This window comes from Seriola dumerili, unplaced genomic scaffold, assembly GCF_002260705.1.
Source record: "Seriola dumerili isolate Sdu_G_001 unplaced genomic scaffold, Sdu_1.0 BDQW01000161.1, whole genome shotgun sequence".
NCBI lineage: Eukaryota > Metazoa > Chordata > Actinopteri > Carangiformes > Carangidae > Seriola > Seriola dumerili.
Window position 1 is genome coordinate 317,367 of NW_019174416.1, and position 21,158 is coordinate 338,524.

The 21,158-nt window shown below is 41.3% G+C and overlaps 1 protein-coding gene across 2 annotated transcripts in view; it reads right to left on the bottom strand.

Moving 5' to 3' along the window:
* Positions 1 to 1,236: 1,236 nt before the first annotated feature.
* gabrb2 (gamma-aminobutyric acid type A receptor beta2 subunit) overlaps positions 1,237 to 21,158 on the bottom strand; it is a 31,371-nt gene continuing 11,449 nt past the window's right edge. Inside the window, exons 4-10 of one of the 2 annotated variants that reach the window (XM_022751714.1) lie at positions 20,597 to 20,817; positions 12,047 to 12,129; positions 7,681 to 7,818; positions 7,217 to 7,369; positions 5,046 to 5,290; positions 4,444 to 4,584; positions 1,237 to 3,290 (exon numbers count right to left, since the gene is read on the bottom strand). In XM_022751714.1, the coding sequence (XP_022607435.1) occupies positions 2,934 to 3,290; positions 4,444 to 4,584; positions 5,046 to 5,290; positions 7,217 to 7,369; positions 7,681 to 7,818; positions 12,047 to 12,129; positions 20,597 to 20,817 (1,338 nt within the window). In that variant the 3' untranslated portion in view covers positions 1,237 to 2,933. The remainder of the gene's footprint in view (positions 3,291 to 4,443; positions 4,585 to 5,045; positions 5,291 to 7,216; positions 7,370 to 7,680; positions 7,819 to 12,046; positions 12,130 to 20,596; positions 20,818 to 21,158) is intronic. The other variant, XM_022751716.1, reaches the window with a different exon arrangement.

Here is a 21,158-nt window from a genome sequence, read left to right on the forward strand (position 1 = left end):
TCTACTATAGTGATATAATACATGTGTTATACCGAGGGGGAACAGTAATGTAGATTTGATTTTTACTGATGCATGGAGGAACCTGGAACAAACTTACATGTCGCATTACATCAGTTTTTACACCACTTTGCCTTTTTTAGGTAGTTTTTCCACTTTGAGTTTTTACTCCCAGAAGCATCACACACAGACACACACACCCAGACACACACACGCACACGCACACACGCAAACACACATACACACACACAGTCTTATTCAGAGCAAGGTTTGGTCCGTTCTTTTCGATAAAAAACAAGCTTCTGCTGTAACACCCTCTCTCTGTGTTACGTGTTATTTTGCTCTCCGTTTTCCTGTACTCAATGAGTAAAGTCCACTACTGCATATTTAGGGTTCTCTCTGTGTCTGAAGCTGAACTGAACTATTTCAACAAACTCAAAATCCGTATTTCCTGCTTACATCCTTATTTCTAATTCATAATGTTCATCAAGATATTTCCTCAGTTAAAACATCTTCCATGCATTGGTATCTCACTGTGTTCTTTTGCTCCTCTTCGTTCAAAATCAAACATTAGCTGCACATTAGTCCCTGTTAGAACAAAATCCCTCTTTAAATATTAAATATTCAGTGTTTTGCACCATCAAATATTCAATAGCATCCATTTAAGGGCTGTAACAGTGGTCAGGTCAGGAAGCGAGTGCAGTGCAGAGTGCCGTCAGTTTGCTGAGTGAGGGGAGAACGCAGGGAAAGGTTGATGGCATGGATGGATGGATGGATGGATGGATGGCTCTCTTTCTTGCCCTTTATTTTCCTTTCTCTTCCTATCTTTTTTTGTAGCTGGCGCTCTGGCCCCTGCAGCCAGCGGGCCACAGTTGAGTCCACAGAGTGCCTCCATATCTATGGCTCTCTGCGTTAATGTCCCCTGAGGCTGGGGCCGGCGCTCAGCCCTTGCTCAGACCCCAGCAGAGCCCATCTCAGCCCAGACCACCGCTGCGGCCTCTGGCTCTGACTCCTCTGCTTCTCCATCCATTATGCAGCCAATAGTCCCCAGCTGCAGCCCTCACATCTCTCTATTCACCCCTACATTTGCTTCTCTCGCTTGCATACTCACTCCCTGTGTCGGGTTCAGTTGTTCACTCACTCATTCAGACACTCAATCAGCCATGAGCTCGACAGTCAGTGATCAGCCTCACACTCACACAGGACACATAAAACCGCCACCCGTGTACTCTGTTATTGAAGTGATAGACTGAATTGAGTTTTAATTGAATTTAGATACATCTTCATAATTGCTGACAATCATTACACAAGATATTTACAGTCATTATGAAATATTACAATTGGAATTTACAGAAACTTTGTACAAAATATGCCTGACTTCAATGCCTGGATAGTGGGGTCCTTGTTAAGTCGTTTCTGGAGAACAAAACATTGACCCAAAAGTCACTGGTGTCTGGAAGTGCTTTAGTTTCAGCAAGTAGATGTTTTTAGAGTCCATTAAAAAGAAAGAAAAGAGAGAAAAGTCCAAAAAGTACAGAGTCAGCAAAGTTGTGAATCGTGTTTTCTTTTTTCCTCAGTTAAATTGCTGTTTTCTTTTTTTGACTGAATGGAACATTTGATCTGTAATTCAACTGCAAAAACAACAACAGAGACCCATTTAAATAGAATAAATTCGTAATATTTACACAATAATGTGAGTATTGTTTTATAAAAATGAATCATCTCTTTTTCTTTAAACATGATTTATGTTTATCTACAGTTTTTCAAAACAGAAACCTAATCACAATGGAACGCATCATACTTCTATCATTCAATTCTACTGATAATGATGATTGTGGATTGCCATATTTATGCAGCAACTCTGGTTGCAATGAAACTCAGCTCATCTATCAGCAAAGTTCTTACACCAGCTTAAGTCGTGTTAAAGCCATTCTCCGCCTCTGAAGCTTCTCACACGATGGCAGAAAGTACGGAGGAGTCAAATGTTCTCTTAAAAAAAAAAAAATAAATAAATAACCACGTGGTGAAATGGAATCGATTCTGTCAGCACAGCAAAAAGCAAAACATAAACTTGGCCAAAGCGTCAGTGTCCAACAGTCCCGCTCTTTTTCACCGTATAATTTGGGACCTTCAACAACCGAGGAAGCTTTTTCTGTTCAGCATTGGCACCATAAAAGCCCCACACGGATGTCCAGAGAAAAGAGCGCCCCCTGCTGTCCACCTGTTGTCATCCAGCGATGCTCAAACCATCCACCCAGGTGGGCTGCGCTAAGCCAACGCTGCAAAATGGTAACTGACAGACTCAACTAGTAAAACTAAAATGCTTTGCGCTCCATCATCATTATGACTGAGATGCAAATGAAATCAAACATAAGCATGCTTTTAAAGGATGTTTTTGATATACAGTAATTATAGGAAAATAGACTATCAAGGATGACTCCTTTAAAATCATTTATAAAGCTTTCCTGGATGCAGACAGCTCGGCTACGAAGTAAATAGATACTAAACAAAACAAATCCTTAAAGTATATGCAAACACAAGCATAAATATTTGATCCACAGAGAGTAAGCTACGAATGACAAATATTAGTGATATATTGAAATTCTGGAACAGGCACCATTTCTGTCTTTTTAAAACTTGCTCTTCTTTTTCGAGTGTTTGTCAGTCGTTTTAAGGTGTTTCCCAAATCCTAAGAGTCACTGCTGACTGAAGTGTCGGGTGCTGCTGCAGTCCATCCAAAAGTCTTTGCATTCTCCTCACTTTTTCTAAAATGAACCAGCTAAAAAAGTTGGTGCACTGTTCATCTCTCATTCTTTCACTCACATCATCTCTCACCTCTCTTTCTTCATTTCTCTCATGTCCCCTAAAACCCCGTCTCCCTTTTCCCCCCCTTCTTTACATGGCCGCCATGAGCTGGCCACTGGACGCCACTGGGTTTAATGGACGTAGTAGAGCCAGTAGACCACGTTGAAGAAGGAGAAGACGGTAGGGAAGATCATCCTGGACCACTTATCGATAGAGTTCACGTCGGACAGGTCTGGGATGTTCACCTTGAGCTGGGAGGCCCGTCTCCGTAGGCGCGATTTCTTCTGGGCGTGGCGCTCCAAGGCGCTGTGGCCATAGTTCTGGCGGGCCATGGCTGCCCTGCGGTACTGCAGTGTCGAGCTATCATAGGCCAGCATGGTGTTGCGGGGGTCTCCTGGTGCTCCCAGGCCCCGGGACAGATCCCCGGCACCACCCATCTCATTCTTCATTTCCAAGGTGGTGAACAGGATGTTGTCATCGGGAGTCATCTGTGTGAGGGTGTAAAAACAGGTGGAGCCATGACAAGTTACTGCCTAAGGAAAAGAGTGTATTTAAATTCAAACTAAGTCTAGTAAAATTATTATTCAAAACAAATATAACTATAATGATCATTAAGCAATTCACTGTGTAAAAAATACTGATGAGGTGCTAGAATGGGTAATGTAAATGAGTCAAAAACTGTGTTACTTACAGTGAAGAAAATCTTAAGCACTTTGAAAGCACTAAGTAAGTTATTGATCATCTGTCAATAAAAATCTGAGTGATAATACGACCACAAGACTATGAGATAACATTCCTGGAAGAGCACAACGCACTCCACAAACTAATTCTCATGGAGAAATCTTCATTGTCATCTCAGAATTTCAACCAGAGTTTGGTTAAAATTCTGTCGATTCACAAGACAAACTGAATAAAAAAAGAGAAAGCAAAGGAAAAAAATGTGACAGGAGAAGGTTGAGAGAAATAGTAAGGACTTTGCAAAGATGGAGGAGAGGCTAAAAAGGTTCGGGGCAGGTCAGGAAAGACGTTGTGGGAAGTGAATTCGGATCAACATTTCTTCATCCATAGCCTGACTTCTGAGGAAAAACGTCCCTTTAATCCAATCCTGTCCCGCTGTAAATGGAGCCCATTTGTATTTTGTTGTTTTTGTGTAACTCACTTTGAAGCGAAGCCACTTAGTTGGCACTATTCATCAAACTGCAAATGATCTCTTTCTCTTATCTGACAATCCTTTTTTTATTATTATTATCAATTACTTCATTTAGTCTTAAGAGATTCATCAATTGCCTTTGAGATTGTACAGTATTTGTATCTAAATTATATTATCTCAAGAGAAGCTACTAATGTTTTTTTTTCTTTTTTTCTTGCCATATTTGTCTTTTCCCATTAATTTAGATATACAGCCCAAGTTAAGATTAAATTAATGCCTGCAGAAATCAAACTGCTAAGCCATGTTTGTCAGGAAAATGCATGAAGAGCAAACCAAGAGAGGGAAAAACACAATGGTGGGAGTGATGATCAAAGTTGCCTTAAAAATCTATAGAAATCAAAGAAATGCACAAAAACTACAGCATTTTCCTCTGATCTGGATTGATTCAGATTGATGACATTGTTAGTTTTGACTTTCAAAACCTCCAGTACCTTATTTCTTTGCTCGCCTAGTCCTAATGCGGCATCGTCCACAAAGATGGGATCCCACATCGAGTCATATGCGTCAATTTCCCTCTGTTTCATTCTGGCATACAGAGCATCATCTCTCTGAACTACATTTCCCACCAGCCACTGCAAGCATACAAAATCAGCACTGTTACTTAGGGGAAATCGTAGCTTGCCACACTCAGAAGGAAAGGGTGTTTTATTTTTTATGTTGCTGTTGTTCCTGCAACTTTAGCAGCTGAGTCAGATTTAAAGGGAAGGCTTTGGCACCACAGCCAGTGATTTTTCCAAGGCGCCTTGCCCTTTGAGAGAGACAGAAATATGGAGATAAAGTAAAAGCCAGTCATTGCTTCTGCATTCACTCTTTCAGATCCTAGTCTGAGTAATAAAGTTGATACACAAGGCTAAACCAGTGAGAAACGGAGAGCTAGAGCAGGAGTAAAGAGTGCTGGTAAAGGACATCAAGCATTGATCACAGCATCACATTGACCTTGAGAGGAGAAGAAGTCATTTGCTGCCACAGAAACAAACAGACACATTAACCGACAGCACAGATACCTCTAGAGGAAGTTTCCCTGCACACGTACCTTGTTGGGGTCGGGTCTCAGCTTCTCGTTATTGGCTGTGGCCGCTTTCTCAGCCGCCTTCTTCTGCCGCTGGGGGCCCTGGCCAAAGAAGATGTAGTTGACGAAGGCGTACTCCAGCAGGGCCAGGAAGACAAACACAAAGCAGCCCATCAGGTACATGTCAATAGCCTTCACGTAGGGGATCTTAGGGAGCGTCTCTCGCAAGTGGGTGTTGATGGTGGTCATGGTCAGCACCGTAGTGATCCCTGGAGATCAGCGGAGTCACACGTTTAGAGAGAGAGTGAAGTCTTTAGACGCTGTAAGACATTTTTACCATCATCTGTACATTTTAAAAAAATAATCCTGTCAATTTGACTAATGCTAATATTGCATTTTTAGTTATGCTATAGCAGTATGGCTCTAGGGATGGTAATGTTGGTCCACTACTTTTGTCCACACTGAAATATCTCAACAACTACTGAATGAATTAAGATGAAATTCTGTACAGACATTTATAGTGCCCAAAGGATGGATCAAATGGATTTTGGTGATTGCCAGATTTTTCCACTAGTGCCACATTAGGTTGACATTTGTGTTTTTGAGTGAAATCATATTAATTTTGGTAATTCAATATTGTTCAACACACTGGTGTATGACCAAACAGCTACAAAAACAGCTGCCTACTGTTGACAGCATACTAAGCACATGTTAACATGCTAACATGCTAAACTAAGATGATGCGAGTTAGGATATAATGCACTACATTTTAATGAGTTTGTAACTTTACACACTACAGTATAGTACATACATTGCTTTCTGTTAACAATCCCACAATTCAATGCAGCAGAAGACAAGAAAATCACAGTTGGATTACTTTACCTATCAGTGATGATGTAAAATACTGACGATTAGTGAGTGTTTGAAATTTAAATGTAGTGCTCAATATTCAGCAAACTTATGAGTCTCTGTTATAAAAGTGAATGACTGAATGTCTCGTTTCATTGAAATTTGCTTTACATCAATCTAACAGAGATCAGGTGCATATCTTCAAAGGATATGGGCATGTGCTTGTGGACATAAGCATTAATGATTATCATGTGCATTATATGTGTTTATTTATAGTAAACAGACAAGCCAGAAAGAATGTGAACCCATATGGACAAAAAGATCCCTCAAAGCCTCCGGAGACTGAAACTGTCTGTGTGTGTGTTTCGTATGAGTAAGGTTTGCGTCCCATCATGTTTCCAAATGGACACAGAACAAACTGTAGGCTATATAAAAAGCACAGCGTCACTGGAAACATCTGCTATTAGTCACAGCACAATTCACCTGTTTTTTTGACATACACGCATTTTGTTTGATACATTAGTCATTTGCATGCACAATCTGCATTTGGTCAGATTCACACGTATTATAAATAACCCAGCAGCCAGCAGTGTCGCTGTAGCATGGAGCCTCATCTCTCATTGGCTGCACTGGCTCGCTGCTCGTTCTCAGGACGCTGAGAGCAGGCACATCTTTAAATCACGTTACCCTCCGAATGCACCGTCTGGGGCTCCAACCCGCATGTGTCCCACTTCAGAAAACAAATGGTGTGTGACAAGAGCGACACACATAAAGCTCAAAGCCATTTCCTTTGCTGCTCTGCCCTGTCATACCCAACTTTAACACTAAAGGGAGCTTTGTGGCATCAGTGGTAGTTTGACATTGGCGTAAAAACATTAACTATAATGTGTAAGGTGCATTTAAGCAAATGTTGCCACTTTTCATTTGGCTGTAATTTAGTTGGATCTGACTCTGATAAGATGGGAACCCCGGCCAATGAGAGGCTCCGATAGACAGACAGGCATAGAGAAAGACAGCACGCTTCAAGGTCGAGCTGCAGCGCTTCTCGCTCTGCATGAGTCATGCATATAGTCATTTCTGAACAACAGACATTTAGCCGGGCAGCCTATCACACACTGCTATCACTCACGTGCTCAGAGCTAATGAGAAAAAAAAAGTAAATGCTGGGAAAATAAAGAGTCAAAACAGAGAGCAGGCTCATGACGGACACAATAATGTGTAGATGTAAAGCCAGGCTAAATGTAAACGGCTCAGTGTTTGTTAAATGGCTCTTTTTATGGTCTGTTATCATTTAGCTTTCGGTTATTTCCCAGGGTCACTGTTCAGCAGCGGCGAGGCAATCCTACCCAGGGCCACTCTGGCAGCTGAGGCATCGTAGTTGATCCAGAAGGAGACCCAGGAGAGGATGGTAATCAGGATGGAAGGCATGTATGTCTGCAGGATGAAGTAACCAATGTTCCTCTTCAGTTTGAAGCTGAGGGACAGGCGGGGGTAGGAACCTGAAGGAGGCACACGGAGATAAAGGAGTGGGATAGAAATAGATTTTCCTCAATGACGCCCACTAAAAGCTATATTTTCCTTGACACTAGGGAACCTGCCATATCCGTCTCTCAATACTGACATCTTTTTGTGTGTATGTATTTTAATGTTAAAAATAAAAGTAGGTTATATGGAATATTTTTCATTTACAGTAAATGTCCCTTTTCCTAATAAAACTGTTTTTAGCTCAACATAGCAAGCCGGTGTACACGAACACCTGATACTACAAAGTCAGAGGACCAACAACAAGGTTGACTGTTACGTTGTTTACCCGTAGAGAAGACCACGTTCTTGGAGATGAGTTTGTAGTCGACAATAGAGAACTGTGGCAGCTCTATTCTGTCAACCCCGGACACAGCGCCGTCTCCTCCTCGCCAGTAAAACTCGATATCATCTGTGGTGTAGCCATCTGCAGTGGAGAAATCAAAAGCCAGGACACTTAGAGAAACATTATCATCATCCATTAACTGTCTGTAATACATCATAATGTCGTGCAGCACTGTTAAATGTCAATGTCAGTGGTTTTGTGCATTTTAGCACATTCACTTAAAACACTGCTCATCATTTTTAAAGAATTCTCCAGCCCAAAACATATCTTAAAGTACATCTGAAAACGTTTGGAAAAGAAAAACATTACTGCTATGTTGAATTATATTATTTATATATATAAGATTATGACATATATATACATATTTTTGAAAGGTTTGTCGTTTGATTTGTCTTATTAAACAGCATTTCAGGCCTCTGAACATCACTCGAATAAAGCAATATGAGAAGAATATCACATTTGTCTTGTGGTGATTGAAGAGAAAAATAATTATCGAACCGCTGAATAAGTTTTGCTGTTGCTACATAGCAACATGCTCACATCAACAGCTGTTTACTGACCAGTTTTCTCATTGCATTTATAAGAGGTTGTAGTAGGCCCTCTGAGCAGCTCTACTTCCTCAGGGCAGACTGGGCGTTACAGTAACATGCTATCAGACAGTGACGAGACAGTGCGGCCAGACCTGAGGCTAGCTGGTTAGCATGCTAACTTAAGTAGAAAAGAAGTGATAGAAATAGAATCAAAACAAGAATCAACACTGGTGTTGCTTTCTGCCGCGGGAGACAGCTTTTCACGAGTAAAAAAAATGAAGTTTGATGCTGAACTCGCAACGTTTCCTCTGGACAGGTAAGTACACAGCTGTTTATGCTAATGTTAGCTATGCAGCAATCGCAGAACTTACAAATAGCTAATTAAAAGGTCACAAGCCGGAAAGGTTGGCAGTCACTGTTGAAAAGCATAGGCCTACACACATTTTAAGATTGATTTTCCGTCTTCCGGGTAGCCTTTGTTTTCCATTTACTTCACTATAAGCTATATTGGTAATAACACTAAACATTTATTTTTGTCAGTGTTAAATTATAAAGTGCTGGTAACGCAGCAGCAAGTAGGTCATTTCAAAACGCTTTCTTGTTGGTGTGTTCAAGTGTTTGCTGGAAGCTCTGGAAATATCAGTTTCTTCGCTGTCAGCCATAAAGCAGCGGTTTTTAACGCAAGAAACTAATCTCTCAAAGTGATCTTCCAACAACATAGCTCGTAAATACAAGGTTGTTCAAGGATCTTTCAAATTTTTAAAAGATCTTTGTCTCTCTACTGCATCACCAATGTAAACATTCAATGTAAACAAGTAACAAAAAAAAAAAGCTACATGACGGATTACCATGTCAAGCAAGATCATAACCATCAGCCTGTAACCATGGCTTTAAGGTGAGATATTGAGTTAAAATATTTATATTTTTGTGTGTGTGAACTAGGATCCCTTAAAGCAGCATTAAAATTTCAAATTGAGAATGGTGTGTCACTTCAAAGTTAAAAGCTTCTCTGTGGCTTTTCATGGCGAGGCAGAATATCAATTTCTATAGTGCACGAGAAAAAAAAGAAAGAACTATAATGAATAGAAAAGACTCATAGATGATGTTAATGATAAATAAATGATGCAGCTGCAACTCTCTATTTTCAAAACCAGGGCATTTTTCCATTCTGAAGCATGTTTATATTGAGACAAACACGTGCTACTTTAAAGCCACATAACTGTGAGCAACTGAGATTTGGAGCATGATGCATTTGGTGCACATGGATGGAAACTATTGCAGTTGCAGTCAGGGGACTCCAGTGTTGCAGACTGTCTGTCTCTGACATGAACAGTGTCGCAAGCAAACAGGGAGCAGCCATCTCCCTGCGCTGAGCTCTACTTTGTCTGCCTCACACTCAAAATAGAGGCAGTGACCTATTCAGATGTGATGAATAATTAAACTCCAAGGCTTTGATTTTTAAAAATTAACACATAATTCTTTGTTGCTGTGGCGCTGACATTCAAGGTGAAGTTAGTCACGGTGCTCATGTTGGGTTGTTACTGGTTGGACAGGCAGCTAACTTCACCCACAGGCCTTTTTCACAGCAGACATTTTGACTTAGCACAGTGGGAAAAGCACAGATGTTACTAATAATATAAACACTGGCTTCATTCTTCATGAACCTGCATGGACAATACCAGGACCCTGAAACCAAGGACTGAACAGCCATTGTTCATTTTACTATTAACACCTGTGCTTTTCCTCCTCTGACATGTCACTGTGTCTGCTGTCTCATCAGTGACATTTAAGGTTGGAGTTATTATTTATTCACAACAAATCCCATGGAAAGAACAAATGTCTTAACCTGTCTCTGAATGATCTCCAACTTATCCTGTCTGTGGCACTCAGCTCCATGCCCATATGTTCCTACTTAAGATGCAAATCTTTAAAAGCAGGTCACATATAAAGTTTTCATTATAAAAAAAAGGCTAAATACTGTCGACAACAATGGAGCTCTATCACACAGACAATTAAGGTAGACATCCTCCCCGGGCTATACTTAACTAACTAAACTAATTCATTGCTGGTGCAGCTCTTTTCATGGAATTTGTTAGACATAAGAAAAGCATAGATTGTCGCCAGCCTTATTCTTTAATTGTTGCATTTCTGAATGTATCACACCCCTGGTGCAGCTGTGGGGCATAAGGTGGTTGATGCTGAATTTGTACACCCATAGATGCAGTTAGCTCTCCCTCCGGGTCTGCATTGTCATCATCCCCGCCTTGTGCAACCCTACATCACCCCAATTAAGGCAGAGTCCACCATGCTGCTGTTCTGATGTGCAGCTCAGTTCAGTTCTGATCAACCATGAGGGGCTGGGATCAGGAAGGTGGTTAGGAGTTTGGGAAGGGGAGATTTTAACATAAAGAGCATCATAAGGGTCTGTACATAACTGGTCAGTCACTTTTGGCTCCATTAGTTCTGGACCATTGTTTCTATATGTTATATGTATATTTAATATATCAGAACGATGTCAATGTATTACATCACTGCACCTTGCATCTTGGGCTGTCATGTAAGTCCCACAAGAATGATGTGAAGAGACAGACAATGCACCATAAGCTCTACGATAAGCATACATACGTGGGTGTGTATTTGCATGTGTATGTGTGCAATACATCTTTAGTATTGGAGGGTTAGAAATCAATTATTGCTCAGTGCAGCCCGGCATATGAGGCCAGTGGCCCGAGCCACAGTAGTGAGCTGCTGATGTATCAGGGGATCTGGGGTTTTAAGACTTGTGTCTGTTAAAAATGCATCAAGTTTATCAAGGGAAGTGAGAGTTCTCTGGGCTCATTAGTCTGAATAAAATAGCATGCTCTGGCATGAAGCGATTCCAACGTTAAAACCGTTGCCAGTTAATCCATATGAGAGCAGATACTGCCTGGTGATCAAAACTGGAGCTGTGCGTGTATGTGTGTGAGACTGTGTGTATGTGTGTGAGACTGTGTGTATGTGTGTGTGCGTTTTGTGTTGGGCTGCCTGAGTGAGGAGGAGAAAAAAAGGATAGTATGAGTGATGGTGAGAGAGATAAAAAGGCTGGGAGAAAAAAAGAAGAGGATGAGACTGTGCAAAGAAAGGAGATGAGAAACGAAAAGAGAGGAGCAGCGAGAGGCAGTTCTGACCCGCACTGTTTTTGTGCTGCTTAACGCTGCTGGCAATAGTGTGATCAAACCCGGAAAGACTGAGCCCTACACCACATCCCAGCCCCATAATCCTTTTCTCTGGGGACCCAGATAAAACACGCAGAGGACCTCGTCTTTCTCTCTCATGTTGCCTCACGCTCCCTCCCTCCCTTGACTCGAGAACGCCAGATCACGTACAATTACAAACTCCATGTGAAATGAGCTCTTTGTACCGTACAAACATGGAGGCACTTTCGGGAGAAAGCGGCACATAACATCCACAATCAGCACACCCCTGAAACACTGGACCTAATCAGGCTCCTCCACGCCTTGGGAAGCCACTGCAGTTGGAGTTGAATTAATTAGGCTGGATGTTATCAGTCAGTGAGCCATTAGTGATGTTCCTCTTCTTGATGCGTATCTCTTGATGTCTCATCAGCCTTTCTCAGCATTTAACATGCAGCCTTATCAACCTTCCTTCTACCTTGCCGCCACTGGACCAGCAGACTGTTTTCAAACCAGACTTCACAGCTGCATGTGTACGTGGGATCTGTTTAATTCTATGTCTATGTGTGGGCGTGAGAGCTGGTTGTCAGGGACAACGGTACTTACAGCTTTCGATCTCCAGGGTGCAGTTTTGCTCATCTAGAGGGTAGCGACGCAGGTCCATCATGCAGGCTGCAGTGGTGGTGATCCTAGACACAGAGTGGGATGGAAAATATAGGATTCATCATCAAAGAGGCAGCCGAGGCCGCCACGAACAGCACAGTTCATTTCATTTGACCTTCACAACGGAGTAGGAAATACACGTCAAAGCAGGATGATGGCAAGCCTTTATAAAGCACCTGACATGATACCAAACCTCTGAAAACAACAGGTTTGAACAGAAAAACCTAATCAATTAAAAAAGATTGGCATTCGTCAAAAAGCTTTTAAAGTTATCTGAGTAGATGTTTGCCCTAATTTTGACAAACCTAAGTTGAAAAAAGAAAGTAAATAAAATGATCGGCTGTAGCTTTGCTCAGTCTGCCCTTTCAATGTGAAGTTCTTGTTTTAAGGATCTCAAAAGAAACCTCCTGCTGATCCCTGCTTTTCCTTAACATTTCCCCTCTTTCATGTTATAACCCCTGTCTACTGTACCCTCCACTGGGTCCCAGCTCCTGGCACTGGCCTGCAAAAGTGCAAAAAAATCTTCTCTCTTCACTTAAGGCTACAATTCAGCCTTGGAACCCAGTTTATTGTAGGTTCAATGCACTTTTTTTTTTTTTTTTTAATCCTTTCACCATTTTATCTTCATCTTTTATTTGGAGCTTTGTGAGTTTTAATGTTTGTCTAAATGTTGCTTTTATTGTGCGCACAGGATGCCAGTAAAACAGACTGAACTGCTCTCATTGGACCAAGCCGTATAAATAATGGTTGAATGAATGAATTAATTTACATAGCAGCTGGTTTACCAAGTGAAACATTTTTTTCTCCATCAGATCAAGGGATTCTCTAAGACCCGAACTGTTACATGACATTTTCATTGGTTTTTGAGCTTGAACCATTTAATACGTCTTTAACACTTTCCGGTCCATACTACAGACTGATTCTGAGCAGGTTTTGAATATGTAGTAAGTTCAAATGCAAATAGAAAATGCATTTGCTAATTAGAGAAATCAAAAATAAAGAGTTCCCATGAGATTTCAGAAAACAAAAAATAAATATTTGGAAAAACATTTTGCCTTTTATTGTGAAGTTGTGCTGCATCATTTCCTGTTAGTGAGAAATGGTAAAGTATATTTATTACTTGTATACTAATTTCAAAAGCGGCATACTATTCAAATGAGTAAACAATTAGTATTATATGGAACTGGGGCAATGTATTGTTTTTATTTTCATCCATAAATAGATAAAACAAGAACAGAGTTCAACTTCTGGTCAAACCTGTAATAAAGAGTGGCTGAGTTTGAGCCAGTCGCGTCCGACAGGTTCACTCAGAGCAACGCACTTCCTGTTACACACACGACAAGTTGGCCAGAGCTGAGACGGGCTGGCACCCGGCCGTGCCAAACCCCTGAGGCTGTCTGAGAGAGACTGGACACACAATTTAACCACAGGGACTAAATTTAGCCTCCTCGACTTGTAAGACAAACCCACACACACTCACACACACACTGATTGATATAAAACATGAAAGCATCATGCGACCATTAACAATAATAGCAGCCTGTGGGAAAATTTCTAGTATAGGTTGAAGTACTTGTCGTGACCTTGGGTTTCCCTTGTCATCGCTGGTTACTATCAAGTCATCAGTTTATTGCTTTAGTGGTCCGTCCATTCATACACAACAATGAAAATGGTCTGTGAGCACTCGGACCTCAAACAACCACTAAAAGCCATTAGTAGTAAATTTTAAAGTTTAAAGAATTGTTTCTTATTACGGTAGTCTGTGTTATTCTGTCTTAAAATGACATATACTGCAATTGTGTATTCATCTCATCCATATTATCCTTGAAGTCATTAATGTCTATTCCTTCTAGCCAGAAAGCCTAACTGTTCCCTTCACAATCCAACTTCTTTTCTAGAATTGAGTATCTTCTTACTTGCAGCATTGATAAATAATTATATAAATTTTTTATCAGTAAAACAACCAGGCAGGGACATCTGCTTTTTGTTAATCTGGCAAAGTAAATACTTAACAAACACTGATATTGTCATAAATTAGTCCTGTTAATTGAAATTCAACATAACGCACAATGACCTAATACACCCAGAAATATTGAAGGGATAGTTGCCACGATATATAAAAAATATGAAAAAAAAAAAAAAAGAAAAGATAAAGATATTTTTACATTTTACATGGGAGGTGCTGTGCTTGTGTCAGTCCAAAGATTAATTTTGCACTGTAGACTACACATTGAAGAAACGATTTAAAACACTTCTACACTTAGCAAATAAGACTAAACTGTTCATTGAGCAGTAAAAACTAAATCACAATATCGTTCCTCTCTTCACTTGAACTACAAACTTATCTTGAAGAGTGCTTTGTCTTTAATAATTAAGAGCAAAAGTTTATTTGAAATCCTTCTACATAAGACTTGCAGCTCCCCTGGGCCCAGCCTAGCAAGTTTGGGATTTCATTTTTCGAGATGTAGAGACGCACAGTCTTTCTCTCTCACACTCTCAGGCTCTCTACCTCTCTCTCTGCCTCCTTTTTCTTGCTCTCTGGGCTCTTATGTAAGAGCCAGTTAGCAGGGCCATGGTGCACTGGGGATTAACACAGGAGTCTTATTTCTGTCCTAGTTTACCCCTTTTATGGCCCCAACTTACTGGGATGTTGTGCTCGCCAGCAAGTCACTCATCACTCACCATCATCACCACCACTAAATCATCACGGTGGCGGAGGAAGCACAGGGGAAAAGCGGAAATGAGGCCAAAATGGCAGGGGTAAAAATAACAGCCTATTTATAGCCCACCTACATCGTCAGCAGAAGTCTCGAAGCTTTTTTGTCTGAGACTCTACATCACTGATCAAGAGCTGCTTCTGCATCCGCTGGCCTATAGCTAGCATGTCCGATACCCACGCTAACAATTAATAAACAGCTTATAACGAGCAAGGAGGAGAGACGGTTGAGGATTTCTCTGCAGGATTCCCTCCCTGTCTTCGCCTCTCCTCCTCCTCCTCCTCCTCCTCATCGTCATTCTCGCTGCAGCGAGAGTCTGCTGTGGACCTCTGCAGCAGCAGCAGCAGCAGCAGCGGCAGCAGCAGCAGCAGTGATCATGTAGCACAGGCTTGTTTGCTCTTCATCAACATCAGGGCCAGTCCCTCTCTCATCCCAACCTGCCGGAGGAGAGGCCACGCTCTAGCAGATCACGCAGATTCAAACACGCTACATTTGCTCTGCGTCGGAGCTAATAGGACATGGAGTTCTAAAAAAGGCTGTTTTGTTTTGTTTTTTTTCTCTCTCCTGTGCATGTTCCCTCACAGATCAGCCTGGGCTCTGTGTGTGCATGTGTGTGTGTGTGTGTGTGTGTGTGTGTGTGCATGTGTGTGTGTGTGCATGTGTGTGTGTGTGTGTGCGTGTGCATGTGTGTGTGCGTGTGTGGACCCCCCTAAGGCAGCCTGTGCACCTTTATTCCAAATGACCTTGTTTACGGACATAACACAACCACCACGAATTCCCAGACAGAATCTCATTTCGAGGGAGCGTCACAGCAGAGACCGAATGCAGAGAGAGATTTTTGAAAGCAGGTTACAAACCTGTGCAGCCTTTAATTAAACTGACAAATTATTACATCGACATCGTAATGAAGTTAGAAGTTAAATTAAGATGGAGAAGCTCCCTCCATTTTGGATAGGGAGCCCATGTTGAGCTGAGGAAACATGGCACGCAGGATTGTCTCTCCCTGTTCAGGCACTGTTGCCAAATTTGAAAATAAAATGTCTGCAGTGGCTCAACAAGGAGGCTCCTATGTGTGCCAAAGCGTGCCAAATCAAAGGGGATGCTTCTTAATTTCAAAATCACAGGCACATCTAAACACATGCAACATACAAAGCATTCTGCCTGATCAGTAGTTTGAGAGAGAAATGTATAAGTTTGGAGGCGATGCTAAGCCCGTATTGATGGTATTGACAGAAAAAAGGGCTTATTTAAATCCCTCTCTTCCTCCACTCAGCAGCTTTCTCCTCCTGGCCATGCGATGTCATCTATTGAGCTGCAGAGTGGAACACTCCTCGCCCTGACAAAAGAGGACGTCAGTCTCCATAGCACAAGGATATGTCCTCTCACAAAAGGAGTTACAATATTCAAAGAGAGAGAGAGAGAGAGAGCGAGGGGAGGGGAGAGGGAAGTAGAGTGAGGGGAGGGAGGAGGGAGAATCCTAATAATTTCTCCATTTTGAATGAAGTCTGACCTTCATGTCTCTTTCTTTCTTTCTGGCTCTCCCTCTTTTCTCAATCCCACTCTGTGAATTTTGAGCGACACGCATCAGGAGTCATGCACTGAATGTCTTTGGTTTTTCCTCTCTTCCTGCATAAAATGAAAAGCTAAGTGGAGTTTTTTTTCCGTGTGTGTGTGTGTGTGTGTGTGTGTGTGTGTGTGTGTGTGTGTGTGTGTGTGTGTCTTTTCTCACAGCCTGGGCGGTATCTGTGTTATTGGCTGAGCCTTTTCAGGGGCTGGGTAATTAGATCAGACTGCCTCTCCCCGAGAGTCAAACCGAGCTCTAAAGTGACAGTTGGGAGCACTGTTGTAATTTTCTGCTCCTCCTGATAATTGAAGACCAGGATTTGGCAGGATTGGGATGCACTAAATATCCAGGGAATAAGGAGTAAACAACACCCTCACCCTTCCTCCTCCGCATGCACCCCAAAAATAACGCTCGCCCACTTGCAAACACCCACCCACAGACACAGATCCTACACACACACACACACACACACACACACAGAGAGAGAGAGAAAGAGACACAAACATCTAATGCCTCCTGCAAACTAAACAACGCTCTAATCTATCGGTGTTCCCCTGGTATGGTGTTAGCTAATTTCAGTTAGTTCAGCACAAATCCATGTTCACCTTTGAGGCCAATAATATGTTTACTTTTACCGCTTATTATGCAAGGATTTAGCGGGACAACAACATATCTTATAGCGTGACGTATTTACTAGTATTTGAGGTTTAGAAGAAGGCAAACAAACAATGGAGAATTAATTTTGAACTTGTGTTATCATGTAATTTAAAAAAATCGAACACAAACTGATTGTACGTTGTTAAAAAACTGTTTGATTGATGGGTTTTGGGGTGCACGGGGTGTTCATATTGTGTCATGTTGGAACAAGAATATAGGAATAATTGTACTCCGTGTTTGGTTTGGGATTAAAAGTGTACTTCAGATTTAGTTCTGCACTGGCATAAAATTAAAGGGACTCAAAACAGAGACATTGAAAAAAGAATGATCATAATTTACGCAGCACAGATTGATATATCCTGATTTTTAGTCTCTATGGATCAAGCTTTAAAAATACTGGATCCTACATTTCCCATGATGCAACTGGATAGCATCTTTTCACTACACCCACCCTCCTTGTAAAATCCCATATTTTCAAAGCGCAGGCTCCCAGTTGGTAACAGAGTTTCTAATTTAAAAAAATTGGAGGCTCTAAGGTAAAGCTGAAATAACCCTGATGATGTCACTATGATGTCAGAATGACATCATCAGGGTTGTTTTGGAGATGAAGACATTATACAGCTGAAAACTGCTGTATAATGAGGAGTAAACTGATGCTGACATAAAACCAATGTAGTGCCCCTTTAATGGTTTTTGCACACGGCCCCTGACAAACTAATTTAATAAAATAAATAAAATATCAATATTTGAAACTGATAAATTTGAATGCTAAAGCTCGAAAGAGAGCACATAATTTTTTAACCTTAATTAGGAGCATACACAAGTGTGTATGGTGACAATTGTTACATACAATGGTAACAAAATGCTTTTAATTTTAAAATGAGTACTGTACTTAATTTTGATGTATTTCTTCTTCACTTGAATTCTTCCATTCTATGCCACTTTATACATCACTACATTTCAGAGGGACCTTACTTTACAGATTAAATTACACAACAATATGCAAAGTATTGAAATTCAGCTCAGCGTCGAGCAACATTAACATTCTGTTTACATATAGATACATCAGTAATAACCGTTGAATAATATATAATAATATAACTTTGACAGAGGTGATTCTGCAACATAATGAGTTCTTTTGTAGTTTTACTTATTTTGATTGCAGTACAATTTCTTGTAACAGTATTTTTGCTTGACTAAAAGATCTAAATACAACTTCCACCATTGCTGATCTTTACACTGATGATAATGACTAATATGAACTCATAGCCCAGCAGATGATGACACAGTCATGCACTTAGGACGGGACGCTGACAGGACATGTGTGTGTTCACATACATCCTGTTTTCCCATTGAGGACTCTGTGTCTCCTCTCAGTTAGCCATCTCCTTCACATCCACTAAAGCCCTGCTGCTGCAACCAGCCGGCCCGTCTCTACAGGTATGTGTCAGTGTGCTCAGAGCGCACAGGCATCTGGCCGGGCTGACTCTGACAGCAGCTTGTGTCTGGACTTGCTAGCATCAAATAAAACCTGGACCAAACCCACGGACCAAATAATGGAGAAGCCGGGAGGCAGCGGCACTGACAAGGACAACGTATGTGAGGTAACAACCACATCTCTCTGCTGCACGCACACCCGCAAATTTTTACAACAACCCTCTCCTAGCCTCCATTGCTTTTTGGCTGTAACACAAAAATATGTGTTGGGCTTATATAATTGAGTCAGAGCGTTATAAATTACATTTCTCGAGTGTTGAAACAAAATGTAGCGATGAATAATCTGGTGCAGTGCAGATACTTAAATTTTTTAAGCACTCTTTGCGCAAGAAGGGCATCTCAGTGTCGAGAGAGAATGACTGAATGCTGCAACATCTTGAATTAGCAACAATAATCTCATCTTTTAAATGCAGACACTAATCTGAGATCATTAGCGCACACACACACAGACACACACATGCAGAGGAGGCGACAGATCAGAGGAGGCAGCAGCACAGTGATGGACGGGCTGTGCTAGCCTGTGCAGTCAAATACGCCGCATCAGTACAAATACAGATTCAGTGTTTGTATTGAACTGCTACATTATTGATTATGAGTTATCAATTATGGATGACAGTCTCCTCAGAGGCATCACAGTCCAACACCACAAAGAGATGTCTTGTAGATGGGCTGAACCATCCTGCAGAATCAGACTCAGTTCGGCTGTTTGTACCAACCTGCTTCATTATTGATCACAGCCAATCAATTATTGACACTGATGATCATCAGGGGATGTGAAAGGCTTAAATATGAAGGCATATACCTCCTATACACAGCTGTTCAAGGATAATTGCACTTTGTGACAACTAAGGTCTTATTTTTGTGATCTTCTATTCACCATAGTAACTTCTGAGGAACATGGCGGAAGAAGAAGAAACCATTCTGGATTGTGACTATTTACACTCAGAGGTCTCATGTTTTTAAGAGCTGTGACCAAACACTGATGGTATCTTCACAGATTATTTCATTTCAGTAGTTTGTATAATTCTAATAGTCTTGTAGACATAGGCTCTGAATGGAGAGCTTGTTAACCAGTGAGTCAGCCACACCAACGTCTTCCAGCATCCAATACTAGCTTGACGCCTTGGTGCAAGAGGAGTAGTGGACAACAAGCAGCCCCGACCCCCGACGTCAGCCTTCTCTGATTGGTTAGAGAGGTGAGACTTGCTCATAATCTCTAGAAGGGAATATCTCTTCTCTGCTGCCAAGCTGCTTTGACACCACCTCGCCACATTAAGATATGTTTCACAGCATATTTCCACTCAAATATTAGAAAAGGTCACATTAAGATTTTATTTATATCTTGCATTGCATTGTAACTGCATTGTAATTATATTATCTGGTTTAATCTGTTTAGCACTTCCCTTTCATCTTTTATTTGGTTTTCATCTTTTTAAATCCTGTTTTTATGTGTTCCTCTATATTGCCTTGTGTTTCTCTTACATCTTGTCTTAATGCCTTTCTTTCTAAAAAGCTCAGATATATCTTGCAAACCTTTTGGTGTTGAACGCCATGCTGGAAAGCCCTGATCTAAACTACTTTATTTTTAGATGCACCCCCTGTCTCTAATTGCCCCCTATTGCTCAGGAAATTCAGAAGTCAGTCTCTTAACTGTGGTCAGTGTTTCCAAGCAACACTTAGCTTAGTAATTTTACTTCTCACCTTCATTTTTTTTCTTGGCTAACCTGGAGATGTGTTTCATGCTCATCTGACTGCACTTGTTTCTTGCCCCATTGGGATTTTTTCACCAATGTTTCTTTGTTCACAGATCTCAGCTGCTGCTTGGTGAACCAAGGCAGCAGCTAAGATGTCAAAAAAACATAATTGTCCCTTAGTTGAAGGACATTGTGTCATGAGCAGAAAAGCAACAATAGTTTTAATTCAAAATTCAATAAAAAAAAAATTAAAAAAAGCCTAAGTCGGATACAATGCAGCAGATCCAATCACATTACTCCATTATGCATCATGATCAATTCATTAATTATGACACGATAGCAAGGGCACATGTAAAAGGCTTACCTGAGTCCATAAAGCACCGTGCCGTCAGGGTGGAGACGGATCATCCTGTTCTTGACCGTGACGCCGTGAACGAAGGACTTCTTGTCGTTGAGGAAGTAGGTGTCGGGGACCCACAGCTGATCTGCCACTCTGTTATCCAGAGTCAGGTTGTAGGCGATCTCAGAGTAGGACAGACGCTTGTCCCGCCATGCTTGCTGGAAGTACATAGTCAAGGTGTAGTCCTGGAGGAAAGAGAGGGAGAGTCCGTTTAGTCAAGCTAGCGCAGGACTTCAAGCTCTCACTAAGAATCAATAATGCTGGTGCTAATTATGCTTTAAAATCATAAATCAGACACTTTCTAACAAAAATCTACTGACTAAATCTTTCAGGTGGAACGGTAAGTATAGGAATATGTTGAATTTCCCCTATCATCTGAGATGGGAAATGTATCAAGCTCCAACAGCATGTTATTCCACACTAACATCTGAACATGACTCCAAAGATGTGTCACAGCACGCTGTATGGACTCTGCATAGTGAGAAGGTCAGCCAAAAGGTCGCTGGTGGTCTGAAAGGCCATGGCC